We start from the raw sequence: 14,386 nt of genomic DNA, 5'->3' as shown, positions 1-14,386 counted from the left end.
CATCTGTCTTTCTTTTTCAGCAGCATTCCACGTGTCACCAGCAACATCGCTTCATCAGCTACATGGGTTGCGTTTACTCCTCTCAGTCTGGTGGCAGCACTACTGGAGAGAACATGCCAGTTCATAAAATATTATCAAGGAAGAAGTGAGATCAGACTGCCTAAAAGATTCATGTTGAACATTTTTTTTTCTGCCTGCCTTGATTTTCAAGCAAGGGCCACACTGGGATTGACTTGCTCGTACTTCATCCACCTAGAAAATTAATTAACAGGTATCAGGGTGGGATTGGTGGGGAGGGGGAAAAGGGGGGGGGGGGGGGGTGAAGGAGGTGTTGGTGGGAGGTGAGCTCGGAGGTTGACACAATTTTCTTATCAAGGCCCCCTTTCACTGTTGAGTGACGTGAGAGCTTTGTTCCAAAGGGAAACGTATTTACCGACATAATCCTCTCCACTTGAAACCAGCTTCCAACTGGATAAAGGAAAATGTGTTGAAATAATCCAACACAATTTTCAGGCCAACATAACACAGTTATACATAAAAAGTGGTAAACAACCCACCCATGTTTCAACACTGGCTGGAGGACAGCACGGCGGCTGAGAGACCGCTGATGCTATTAAAATGGGATATTTTCACTCAAGAAAAATTTCCTGAAATATTAAGACGCTCTGACCGGCATAATGGAACCTTTCGTTTCCACCATTCCCTTACGACGAGAAGTACAACTGTTTGTCTCTTGAGCAGTAATGACGAGGCTTGACACCGCTGCATTAAATTCTTTAACGCAGTCACATCAGCTTACGCACTCCACTGCACCGATGCTTCTGCAAAAACCAAAAGGCCACGAGAGAAGTCATATTTAATTACTGAGGGATTGTGAATTTAATGCATTGTTGGTGTATTTTCTCTAAACAATGTAAACACCAGTGAGGACAGTGGAAAATCTCCAGGCTGTTGTTTTTTCTGTGTCCCCACAGTCGCTGGGCTTTGCCTGCATCCGTCGCCTGTGAGGAAGGACACACGCTGTGGCTGGAGAGATGCAGAAGATCATTGCATGCAGCTACACGGGGCCCATGCATGTGTTTCTGTCACAAGGCAACTGTCTGTTTGGTTCACTTTAATCAAGGAAACTGGTGCAGGGGCTGTTTTGTGTGTGTGTGTGTGTGTGTGTGTGTGTGTGTGTGTGTGTGTACTAAAGGATGCACGGACACCTGTCCTCGGAGGTCAGCCACCAACGATGCATGCTGGCCTGCTTCTGACTTGACACGCACACACACGTATACACAGCACACACAGCACACACAGCACACACACACACACACACACACACACACACACACACACACACACACACACACACACACACACACACACACACACACACACACACACACACACACACACACACACACACACACACCAGAGGAGGCACAGGAGAGGGCTGTCTGTCTGCATCACAGTGCTGCTGCAGACATGGATGAACCCCGAGCTCTGGGCATTACGGCGGTGCTGTGGCACTCCTACACAACACACATGAACACACACACGGCCTGCAGCCTATTAAACAAGACACTACAGTGACAACATGCAGGGTGTTGTTATTCAGCTTTCCTGCTAGCAACTGCTGAACCACATTTGGGGGAAGAAGAAAAAACACTTGCTGTCATTCGGCGCACACACAAAATTTACACCTGCAAGGTTTAGAAAAAGTTTTTATATTTATATGTAGGTTTCTCTGCAGACGGGACATGTGACAGTGCCCACCAGCCTTACAGGCTACAGGTCTCCTCCATCAGAATTACAGACCATGAATACATTAAATATATACAATAGATTGAGAACAGCACAAGCACCAGGAGTCACAAGAGACTAGAGTACATGTGATTCACAGTCTGTGGTGGCTGCTTGAATGATACAGAAGGAGCTTTAAATATTTCATTCTCTGGCCTTCTCTCACCATGTTGCTAATACCACTCTTCCTCTGACAGGGGTAAGTATTCTCTGTGGACACGAATATGCTGATGACAATTGCAATTGACAGTAAGCAGGGGCCTAATGGAAGAAAGCTAGGCAAAATAAAAAGGGAAAAGGTTGAGAAGATGACACAGGAGCTCCCCCCTCCCTCCAAACGCAGAGTCAGAGCTTGTGGCTGGTGAACCACTGTCAAATGTGTGTTTTTAAACGATGACAGAGGCGTGTGCACACATACGTGTGGGCAGGGCCACGGCACAGAGCAGGCGCCGTGTCTGGCCAAACAGTCCCAGCAAGTGTTACTCGCACACATCACTCCGGGAATGTAATCGCCAACACACATCAAATTACCCCCGCCTCAAGCATCTCACCTCAATCTGGGGATGTATCAAGAAACAACACTGCCTCGTCCTATTAAAACCTCAAAGTGTAACTCTACTGTAGTTATATGAGAGTGGAGGTATAAAGTTCTATCTATCTCTCTCTCTCTCTCTCTCGCGCTCTCTCTTTGCTCCCTGGCTCCCAGCTCTCTACTGAAGGTTTGACATTCTTCTTGTGGATGTTGATATGCTCTTAGAAACGGCGACCTCCATTTTAAGCCACTGGAATGTAGAGACAATGGGGAGCCAAGCGGGTGAGTTATCAGAAGGGTGCAGAGCCATCGAGCCTGCCAGGAACTTCACACAGCCGAGCCAGAGGAGTAAGATGGATACAGTGCCCCAAGTGCCAAATACACTGTCCTTTCCTCACCTCCTCTTGCTAAATTACCTAGCCCTCTTCTGCACCTACTAGAAAAAGCTAGTTTTCGTCCTCTACTGCTCTCCTGTTACACAACTTCACTGGCTGCCCAGACTGAGGTCTTAAAAAAACCCTGTCGTGTCTAGGAACCACCATGGCTTTTTGCCAAAGCTTTGCACCAAGGAGCCCTTGAAGCATCACTTCAAGGTGACAGGTTTGTAACCATTAAAAGTTGTTATAACCAACAGCTGTATTTTCCCCTTTGGTGCCAGATTGCCCATGCATAGTTACAGCAAGTTATTCTGGAGCTAAACAAAAGACAACACTGTTTCTTGTCAGACTGCAAAATGGAGGACGGAATTAAAAGCTCCAACTTGCTCGCTGTGAATGACCGGCTTCATTCACACATAAGCTCAGTTGGACATTACACAGACTATCAGGGTTACGTTCTGATTATTGTCCGGTTCAACTCATTCGGACGTTTGTGTGCAGACGTACAGCTCCTCCGGCTGATGTCTACAAAAGTTCAGGGTTGCGGTGTGTGAAAGAGGCTTTTGTCTCGTACACTGCGCTGCCTCTGCCTGGGGGACGGGCTGATGATCCAACAGAGAGGGAGAGGTGTGCCTCTCACTCCCGGGGGAATACTGGTGAGGTTTTTGTCCTAAAAGTCGCTAGATTAGTCCCTAGGTGTGTCGCCCCCCCCCCCCCCCAAAGAGTCGCTAAGCAGGTCAGAAAATAGAAACCCTTCGAGCCATATTATTTTGAAAAAGTAATGGCCAATTAGCAGCCGACCGACTATCTATCTATCTCAATCTGTCTCATTCACTCAGGGATGTTGTGGTGGACTGTGGTTGACCCAGCCAAAAAAAAAATGTGTGTTTAAATACTTTGTGTTATCAATCACGGACAACGCCCAGCTGGTGAACAGGATACATGCATGAACTACAGAAACTATCTGTTTTGAGAACTTGGAAACTCCCCACTGTCTTTTTTTTTTTTTCTTGGTCATTTTCCTGCATTGTTTCTTGCTCTTTTTTTTTTTCACGTTAGCAGTTGTTGGGACCTTTGGTTGACAAAGTCTTTCTCCTCTGTTTCGATCTCATTGTATTTTGGTTTCGAAAAGTTTTTCAAACAAACACAAATAGAGAAACACACTCACACACTACGACAAAGCCCCCTTCAGGACAGGGGCTTACACTGACATTAAAGGGCCTTTGTCTAGCCCCAGTTATCACTACTCCACAGGCAGGTTTTCATATCTACGTCTATGACACAGCGCGGGTGTGTATGTGAAACCACAAAACATGGGGTGAACTCTTGCAGACGCTGATTGTTGTGTGTGTTGTGCGTGCACGTGCATTGTGGTTTGTTTCTGTGTGAACAACTGAGAAGCAACAGCGGTTCCACCAACAATGCTCGGAGACGAAGAACAATTGTTGCCTTTGATGGCGTTTGTTTGTGGTGGTGGTGGGAGACAGGAAATGAGATCATGCTCTCTGGCTGTGTGCGCGCAGGGCTTATCAACGAGGCAAGAGCCAGGCCAAGAGGAGAATACCAATCACTTATTAGCCAGCCTCACTGGGCTTATGGAAATGAGAAGCAGACTATTCAGAGCAATGTATCAAAGCAAGGTGGAATCTGTGGATACGCCAGGCACTGCCATCTTTTTCCTGCTCTCAGACTTTACCCATCTTTTCCCCACTGATCTCACTTGATTGTAACGTAACGAGGGAGGCAACAATTGATCCATTCATAGATCCCAGAAATGGATCATGCTTCGTTTTCCTCGTTGTCCTAAAGCATGATTCTATGCACCGTCATCTTCGTGTAGTGCATGCGCCTCTCGCAGCACAAATCAATTTTTCCCTGTGACTACGCTCAACCTCCCCTGACCACGTCAGCTGCCTGCCTTTCCTCACTCATTTATCTTTTGGTTGAACTCTTCCATCTCTCGCGCACGCGCACGCACGCACGCACGCACGCACGCACGCACGCACGCACGCACGCACGCACGCACACACACACACACACACACACACACACACACACACACACACACACACACACACACACACACACACACACACACACACACACACACACACACACACACACACACACACACACACACACACACACACACACACACACACACACACACACACGAGGAGCAGGCAGGTGCTTAACCTACAGCACTCTGCATGCATGGGGGGGATAGAGGTGAGGAAGCTGGGGCGATGAAGGAGTAAAAATTTGACTTCGATTCCGATGATGACATCGTTGCCTCTTGGCCCTATAGACTTCAAAGCTCTCTATTCGGCACATCCAGCGTTTAGCGCCTAATCCATGGCTCCTTTGATGATTCTGTTTGGGTTTATTTCGGGGTTGCAGGCAGCGTGTAAATACAGAGGAGTCAAGACGAAGAGATGGAGAGCGTAAAGACTGATGCCAGCTGGAAGTCGGGGAGACGTGATGGAGGGAAGCACAGGGCAAAGTTTGTGAACTTCGAGACAAACATGCTGCAGAAAGAGAAAAATGGACAATGGGTGGGAAAATGATGAATAACATTTGGTCTCTCCCTCGGTGTTCACTTGAGCATTAGTTAATCATCTCATGTCAACTGTAGACTGCCCTTTGTGGAATGATGTTAGCCATGCCCTGCTACCTTATCCTCAAGCCAATCATAAAGACAAGGAGGGAAACAGCATCCAATTTGGATTGGTCACGTCTGGCCACTATTCAATCCCTTTAATAGAGCACGGCAGTAGTTCATGCTGAGCCCTGAAGTCACACTCATCTGATGAACCATCGGCAACTCCATTCATCCGTCATCATCTTTGGCCCATACGTCAGCCGACTGTTAAAATCCAATCCTACTCATGTGTACAGGTCGGCCTTTACAGACTGAATGATGCCACTATTATTATTATTATTCATGTGGCTTAAAAAACAATATGTAACTTTGAGACATGAGACGTTTGCACAAACAACCTGTACTGTTGTGTTTTTAGAGGAAGACAACCTTGTATATAATCTAATGTACTGAAGCTTTTGGCATTGTTGACTATGCTAAGATCCGATGTTTATGCGTGTTTGCAACCATCTACTCATCGAGTTCTGTTTGCCGTAGCTCAATTTTTTTTGCTGAGGGATTAATTCTTTCAGCAGGAGACTTGTTGTTTTAACTTTTTGTAATAAATGGTGAACTCTACGAGACAATTGTGTCCAACATAACAGTCAGTTTTGGCACCTATTACTATGGGGGCTGGCAAAAAGTTCCAGAAAATGTTCACAAAAGACTCCAGACTGTGTGGAGTTTGTCATATATATATATAAAATAACCTTCTTCTGTTTGTGTATTTTTTAATAACCTAATAGGAGAGATCCTTGCTAAACATTTTTCAGAATTAAGCAAAAAAGGGAATATTAACATTGATACTGCACCGTGTATCATTAAAAGTCAAAAACATTGATGATGGAAGCAGTCTATAGACGCTGTATAAGCTGACACCATGTCCCTGGTGCAGCCTTAGATCCTTGTGTGGTCAACCTGCTTCCTTTGTCCTTCATTCTCCATTTTCACCTCTCAGTTAAATGACTTCAGGGACGGACAGGCCAAGGTATCACAAGAAGTCATCCGCTTACAGTATACGAGCACAGTTGGGTGATATGCAAGAAACCACTGGCATAAGTGCACTTATAAATACGCATCAGTTTACAACGATGCCCTTTGTCATGTTAACCGACTACAAAAAATAGTTCTCTGGGTTTAGATTATCATTGTCAATACCGTCTGCATCTAATAGCTAACTAGAAAAACCATCCGTTCATCAAATTATCATCATCAACATGCGCGGCCGACTAACAAAACACATCAGAAATCCTCCACTTCGCTGCTCTATCGGTGATGCGAGGTGTGGGGTGGTACATTTCCAGGACTGGTAATGACTTAACGGGGTCAGGAGGATATCAGGAGCTGGCATGATAAGTGATGACACCCTCATGGGAACAAGCTTAATGACTTTCCCTGTGGCTGGCTTGGCCTGGCAATTTTGCTGCAGTGAAAAAAAAAGGTCCAGGAAACATCCAGTCTGCTCAAACCACCACAGCCCTTTCTTTGATATGCTCACTTTTTTGTGCCTTGCAGTGGCAGTGAAGTATCATGGTAATAAAGCATGTTTTTCTATTCTAAAATATGACACGTACCAACAATCTATTTTATTATGGCATTTATTTTTATCTTATATAGTTGCATTTAATTTCATTGCTTGTTGTAATTAATTTTTTTTTAATTCTGTAAATGTTCTTTAAGAAAGGCACCACTTCAATTCTTGAGTTTATGAGACAGGGCAAAGTACTTTTTTCTTGTTGCTACGATACACTGATACGATACACAACAACAACAACAACAAAAGAAACAAATTGTCTGTCTCCGACATGGGAGTCCATAGAACCAATATTGATTAACCATTCTTTGGCTGTTTTTAGCAGACAAGTAATTTGTAGTCTTCAACTAGACTCGTTTACCTTCAAACTGTGGACTAATAACCAAAGAATTAAGGCTTTCAAGGTGATCAAACATCTGCTACTCTGAAGATCATGTGGAGACGACAAGTGGAGCAGAAGAGGGGGAAATTGGAGGTTTAAAAGGATTCCATTACTGAGGTAAACAACCTCAACCAAGTTCCATGACAACCCCCTTAACACATGATAAACGCGAAGGCCACAGAAAAACCCTATATATGTGACCATTCTTTTCTCTGTGACGTCTTCGGGTCAGTAAGAAGAATTTGGACTGTCCTGTTTACCAGTTGCTCAACAGCTTACGTCTAACGGATGGTCCATTTCACAGAGTCAGCAAAGGAAGGGTGGCGTCCGTAAGTGCATGTGTGTGTTTTCTCCCCTAAGCAGCTCTTGCTACCCAGTGGCTGGCCCACAAGCCACCTGGGCATTTAACGGTGGGCAAATACAAATACACAGGGAATAAAAGTGGAGACAGAGACACACTTAAAAGACATGTCACATATCCTCTCAGATGCCTGAAGGTCAACAGAAATGACACGCCGAGCCGCCAGTCAGCTGCCTATCAATGTGTGTGTGTGAGCGTGTGCTCGGGAGAAAAGTGGAGACACAGATAGCATTTAATTGAAGGTTGAAGTTATCAGATAGCCTGCGACTCAGCTGTCAGTCAAGATGCAGTCTCCGCAGTGACGCTTCACAGCGCTCTGCACCACTGACGACACCAGGAAACGGCTGACTTTGATTAACGGTGAGGGAGTGGGTAGGGAGACACGCGGGCAGACAGGATGATGGAGACACAGGCGTTCACACAAACACATTCACAGGCAGATGTGGGGCACACCGGCAAGTGCACACAAGAGCCAGAAAAGGGACACACTTAAGGGAATTAGAGTGGAGGTGTGCTGGCAAGGCAAGTTATTTTGGTAGAATTGACATGCTGCACTGCATCCAGGCACCAGGACAATCTCATTATCTTCTGGTGAAACCAGAGCAGGGGACTTGTAGGAGAGACAGAGAAAGCCCTGTTGAGCGAGTGTGGCCTCCGCCTAAGGATATGGTGGGAGTCTTGTTTGTAATTGAAAGTGAAAACTGCGAGGAATGCAAGCAGATGGCAGGAATCCCAAAATGACATGTGTTGAAAGAGGGAAAAGACAGAAGTAATGGTTTGAACAACTACAAAACTTCTATTGCAGGCAAGTTAATGTAAAAACACAAAACACCAGACTTGAACCGTCATTTCCTGCTTTCTTTGGAGAACCTAGTATTGCGTCAGAGAGACACACTCGCTCACACACATGCAAACGACTTTCTGCGATGAGGGGAATCTGGGATAATCAGACGGAAATGTGAGGGGGGAAAATATTCCCCAGACTAATAATCATCATTACCGTTTCCTCTCCTTTAGCAGTGGGCAGATGGGGATAGGAAGTGACATTTTTCTTTCCGTCCGTTGTCATTTCTTTCCTCCCTTCCTTTTCAAAACTGATCTTAAATCATCTCCCCTCTTACCTCACTACTAAATGATTCCACTATTTTTCCTCCTTGAAGATACAAACTGGATTTATAGATACTGTTGCTGTAAACAACAATTATTAAATAAGACAATAAGACAAGCGCAGTTATGGGTGAAGGTCACACGGTTACACACAGTAACACTGTTCATTCCCTCTCTAAACTCCCCACTATCTCTAGCAAAGAGTAGAGGGAGCAGCAGAGAGAACAAGAGAAATGGGCAAACACAAACAGAAATCACATCTATATCCAGTATGTGACAAAGCTCCTCCTTTCCTACAGATGTAATGACCACACTTCCAAGTAAAATATGTGCCATTTTTCAGTGTGCATGTGCATTTGCCTGGACGTGTAGCTCCTTGTGTGCACGCTGGTATAAATTTGTGTCTACTAAGGTCATCAGTGACTCATCTCAGCCACCAGGTGGAAGCCTAATTAATATAGTAGCTTTCCCGGGGAGCTCGTAAACACAATTTGTGAGTTAGAGCCCTGCTCTGTTCGAAGCAGCAAAACACATCCAGCAAAGGGAACACGGGGGCCATCTGAGGATACAGCACTTTAAATAGTCTGTGTGTGTGTGTGTGTGTGTGTGTGTGTGTGTGTGTGTGTGTGTGTGTGTGTGTGTGTGTGTGTGTGTGTGTGTGTCGTTCCATTAATATCTTACAGCCACAAGTGACACTCACCACATAGCATTGAGGCAGTATCATAAAGATATCAATGGCCAAGATAACAATATGGTGAATAAATATCTAACTTTATAAATAACATATGGGAATACAAATATACACAAACTATGTTGCTGAAACAACTTAATATAATCTTTGGTTTATATTTAAAAGTTCTGGTGATTCTGCCTCCACAAAGAGATTCACTCACTGGCTTGATTCTGCATATTAGTGCAACAAAGACTAGTCAAAACATCCTTCAGCCAGTTTTCCCTAATAAACTAACTGAAGTAACGCAGCTGAGGCCAGTTAGACAACAGAAACACTGGAGACAGAAATGGCAGGAAAGGTTCAACTGGTTAAGACGTAAAAAGGTGGATGGAAAAGACAAAATGTTCTGCATCACTTGTGAGAGGGCAGGTGGAACAAATGGCTCTACTAAAGGGTCAATCTATTTGAAAGTCAAGGATTATAAGCAATAACTAAAGCAAAAATAAAATGCAATTAGCACTCAAAAGCAACACCAACCAAGTCTCACAGCTAATAAGGGAACTGTTCAAGGGCCCGAGGTCCCGTCGCGAGCGATGAGAGGTGAAAGACGGGACTCAGTTGGCTGATTTAGCTTGTGAGTTCAGGGGCTGGTCTGAGGGTCAGCTGGAGCTAAGCTGATCCCAGCCGGTCCCTGGTGCCCTTTATCAATCCTGTCAGGGGGAAAATGCAACCCACGCCTGGCTGGGCCTTGCTCTGCTCGACGGTGTCTCTTATCCTCCGTCACCTCCCTCCATTCATTTCCTCACTGCAAGCCGCCGGGATTACTAAGAGAAACGTTGCTCCTCAAGACGCGGAGCAGCCATTCGTGTGTGTGCCAGAGACTACGACTAGGACAGGAATGGGGATGACCGACTGTGGGCAAATCCTGACACGCACCTAAATCAACTGCCATGCAGGGTCCAAAATTAACAGTATGGTCTATCTGCCAATGGCTGGTAAACTGAAAGCATTTACCGGGCATAAATACATTTCAGTCCTACAACTATACAAGTCAGTGTTCTATTTAATCTATATCTTTAAAGTACTAATATATTTTTGACGACTTGCAGGAATGCATTTGTGATTTTGCCATGGATCTCAAACAAATAGCAAATAACAAATCCTGTGTCAAACACACAACGTCCTCCTTTATCCCAAAATGAAATTCAAGCTGAAGTATCAGCATTTTAGCAAATGCACCAATATTATATGCAAAAAACTGATACTTACATCGGGGTACTCTTTGACAGGCACAAACAGTTTTTCCTGCAGGTGGACGATGGGTCCGAGAGGTTCAGGCAGCTCCAACGGGTGTCTTTCCACAAGGCCATTCACTGTGTCGCTGTACATGTCTTTACGCACTCTGTTGATCTCTGAAACACAAAAATTGGAATATTGTGGTAAGCAAATGAATAATGACACTGCAATTGCACTTCTATTTATTTCGTTTTTGATATATCGCTGCCATATTGATTTGGACTTCTGGGCAAAAGCTTAATGTAGCATATAAATCTTTGCCGGGAAAAAGAAAAGTGTGGAAAAACAACAGAAATGTGTCAATTGCCTTGAGTGCAGTATGTTTTTATCGAAAAACTGCTTTGTATTTTTATTTTTGGAAAGTGCTTCTCGAATAAATTATCGCGCCCTGCGAGTACAAAAATATTTGACAGCCGATGCCGTATAAATGCAGGAAACAGCAATTTTTCAAAACTCTTCTTACTAAAACCTGTGAACGTTTTATTCTATATGAGAGACAGAAGTTAAGTGTTGCACTGTAAAGGGGTTAACGCCACAGTCTCTTTTCTGCCTGGTGCTCCCCAGTGGCCGTTCTCTAATAGAGCAGCCTACGCAAGTGACTGGGCAGGCGGGGAGATGCTCGGACTCACGTATATGCTTTCAGATCTGATCCCACTGTCAGATTAATCTGATGGACCTCGCACACACTCACATACACACCTCTAATTCCACTTGAATTCCTCTGTAGCACACACACAAATTCGCACAATGGAGGAAAGTTGTGCTATGTGGATGTTCATTCATTCATTTTTTCTGGTGGGTCTGTTTGCATTTAATGTACATGTGAATGTTTCAGGATTGACGGCTTCAATTATCCTACATTTCCCATTAGTCTGAGGGATGATTATTGCTATTGGACAGTGAACTCAGTCCTGGCACATGTCAAGACGCGCTCTCATGTGCACCCTGAATGACAAGGCACATAGAGAGTTGTGCCTGCCTTCCTACCGAGGACGATGAAAACGTTTTGACAGTCCTCTGGGCGACCAGCGCAGCAGGATTCCTCCCAGTGCGCCTGGTGTCCAGCCCAACAGATGGGTCTGTTGTCAATGTGTTTGTGAGAGAGAGAGAAAGTGCGACAGCGGAACGAGGTGGGGCCGAGCGAATCCATGCAATGCAACGCGGGTCTTCAATGAAGCAACAGCTCAAAATATTACCGTCAAGACCAATTTTGTTAATTGTTTAAATTCTTGGCCCCGGAAAAATTACTGGGAAACATTGAGACAGTCAACCCTGAACCTGAAAGCTAGTCAGCAGTAAAGGGGAGGAGAGATGTGGCATCTTCAAAGGTGTTTTTAGGGCTGAGGGTGAAACAACTAAAAGAAGATGGTGGGTGTGATGTGTGTGGTGTGGAGTGGCAGCAGGTGTTAGGCACTATTTCAATCTCTCATGAGACTTTCAGGCAGTTGGGGCCTCTCTATAAAAACTTTTACCCGGGGAACCCGAGACTCAACTAAAGATGCCCTTGGTGAAGCACGCCTGAGCTGCAAGGCTTTTCTTTACACGGAAGCACATTTAGAAGGAGGGTCAAATAAGGTTCTACAGCATTTGTAGTAAATGTGTCTCTGGTTTCAGTTAGAACATTTATACATTTTACAAATCACAAGACACTATAGAAAACCTCGTGGATTTAGCCATGGAATTAGCTCGCAGGGCTTCCTTGTTGAGCTGAAAATATGTTGCCGCTGGGTACTATCGACGGACAGGCAAGTGTGTGATTGATGGGTTCATGGACACTGACAAGCATACACATAAACATCTGGCCTGCAGCTGTAGCGGTCAACACCTGGGGGACACATTGGAACCACACAAACAGCAAGGAAACTTGGCCCAGTGCGACTCCTCCCCACAGCACACGACTTCACCACCATGTAGTCCACACAGATTGTTCCTTGTCCTCTCAAAAGATGAATTCATCCTCGTAGTATTTAGCCCAGCGGACAGATTACATCAGTGCTAATCGACACCAGCGGCTTCGGGCTACATTCAGACATTGTTTAGGAACAGGTCTGTGAGGAAATGGGGAGTAGTGGTAATAGTGGAAAACAAAATTGCTTACAAATGTTTCCTGGGGAAAGGGGGAAATTAAAAAAAGATAACATACATGTATTGTATGTGTATGCAGAGTCTAATGTATTAAAGAACATCAGTCCATCCGATGACAAAGGAAAAGAATACGTGGGCACGTGACAATGCGGCCCGGCTTCCACCAGCAGCGGCGGCAGCACCCTCCTCCTTCTAATTCTATTTCCTGTTCCTAAAATGCCACATTAACATACGGAGGCCGTGCTGGGCCATCAGTGGAGCCGTGCAGCATTTGACAACCTCTAATTTAAGCGTGCCAAGTCTTTTGTGAAGTGCTCCGCTCACCTAAAAATTACCCCCTGCCATGCATGACCGACAAAATCATTTGTCTAGCTGTCCATCCCAGAAGAAAAGGCTGATATTGTACAAAAGGCACAAGGGAGGGAGAAGAAGGATCACCATCTGGGAAATCCGGGCAGTTATGGGGGGGGGGGGGGGGGGTAACTTCTTCCAACGCCAATATTAAATGGCAAAATTCAGGATTACGCACTTTGATTAGACAATCGGCGTCTGACAGCAGTTTTCCTTGCATGGGAAAGTGATCTCCGATTTTTGGGCCCCGCTGCATTGGTTCAACAGATGAATGAGGAGCGGTAACAGATCCCCCGTTACTCTTCTTCAGCCATTTCTCAGCCCAATGCTGGAGTGTCATCCACAATCTGACTCAGCAAACCACACATACACGCAAACACACACACACACACACCTGTCAGAGCTGTCTATTTACTGGTGGGGGCCGCTGCACACACACACACAGACACAATGGAAGAGATGATAATATCCTTTCAGTTTTTTACCAAAATATCCGTAGAGACGAAACAAAAATCGACCTTGAGAGCAGAGTGGAAGACAGCGGAAAGAGGAAGAATTATAACCACGGTGCTGAGCAAGCAGATTGCAGCTCTATTCCTCTTGACTCACACCGCTCCTTTCTGCCTCGATGTAAGTTAACACGTTTCATTTTACCCTTCTCTTATTTATTTTTTTTGTTGTTTCTCTGAAGTTCTGCCCTTCTACAGTTGAAAAAAGAATGGCACAGGCTGTGGCTGCATATCTATCTGCCCTTTGTAAGGTGAAATGAGAAAAGTTCTCCTCATCTTCTCTGTGATCTTGGCAGACATGAGTATTGAAAGGGCAGGCTGTGGAAGGAGGAGATTGCAGGTGGAGGGGTTTGAGAGGGGGTTCTTTCAGGGCAAACGCCAAGCAACAACAAAAACCAAACTCAAGGTCCACTTACTTCCCTTTTCTGTTAGTATTTCAAGGACTTCCCCTCACCACGTATAAAAACTTACAACTGAGCAAACTCCCTCTGCTGAGGAAAACTGTGATACTGTGAAAAGAAAATGTCTTCATATAGGTGCCGAGATGTTGGGTTTAATGTGACTAAGTGAACACTTTACTGGTAAGAGATGTAGAATATGAAGCCATATTCAGTGATTTTTATTACCAAGCACATCTTATGCCAGTCTCATTTTTCCAACAAAAATTATTGATAAGCAACATGAAATGTAATTTACAACCTTAAAAGCAGCAGGCACAAAAAAGAATCTTCACAATTAGCCCTCATCCTC

At 44.9% G+C, this 14,386-nt stretch overlaps 1 protein-coding gene across 9 annotated transcripts in view; it reads right to left on the bottom strand.

Moving 5' to 3' along the window:
• qkia (QKI, KH domain containing, RNA binding a) overlaps positions 1-14,386 on the bottom strand; it is a 74,680-nt gene that overhangs the window by 39,397 nt on the left and 20,897 nt on the right. For all 9 annotated transcript variants that reach the window (XR_004785501.2, XM_035611548.2, XM_035611551.2 and 6 more), the window contains exon 2: positions 10,665-10,807. Coding sequence is in view for 8 of the 9 variants with exons in the window: in XM_035611548.2 (XP_035467441.1) it covers positions 10,665-10,807 (143 nt within the window). In the remaining variant the exon portion in view is untranslated. The remainder of the gene's footprint in view (positions 1-10,664; positions 10,808-14,386) is intronic.

This window comes from Scophthalmus maximus, chromosome 15, assembly GCF_022379125.1.
Source record: "Scophthalmus maximus strain ysfricsl-2021 chromosome 15, ASM2237912v1, whole genome shotgun sequence".
Lineage (NCBI taxonomy): Eukaryota > Metazoa > Chordata > Actinopteri > Pleuronectiformes > Scophthalmidae > Scophthalmus > Scophthalmus maximus.
The sequence above is the reverse complement of the archived record's forward strand: the minus strand, read 5'-3'. Positions and strand labels throughout refer to the sequence as shown.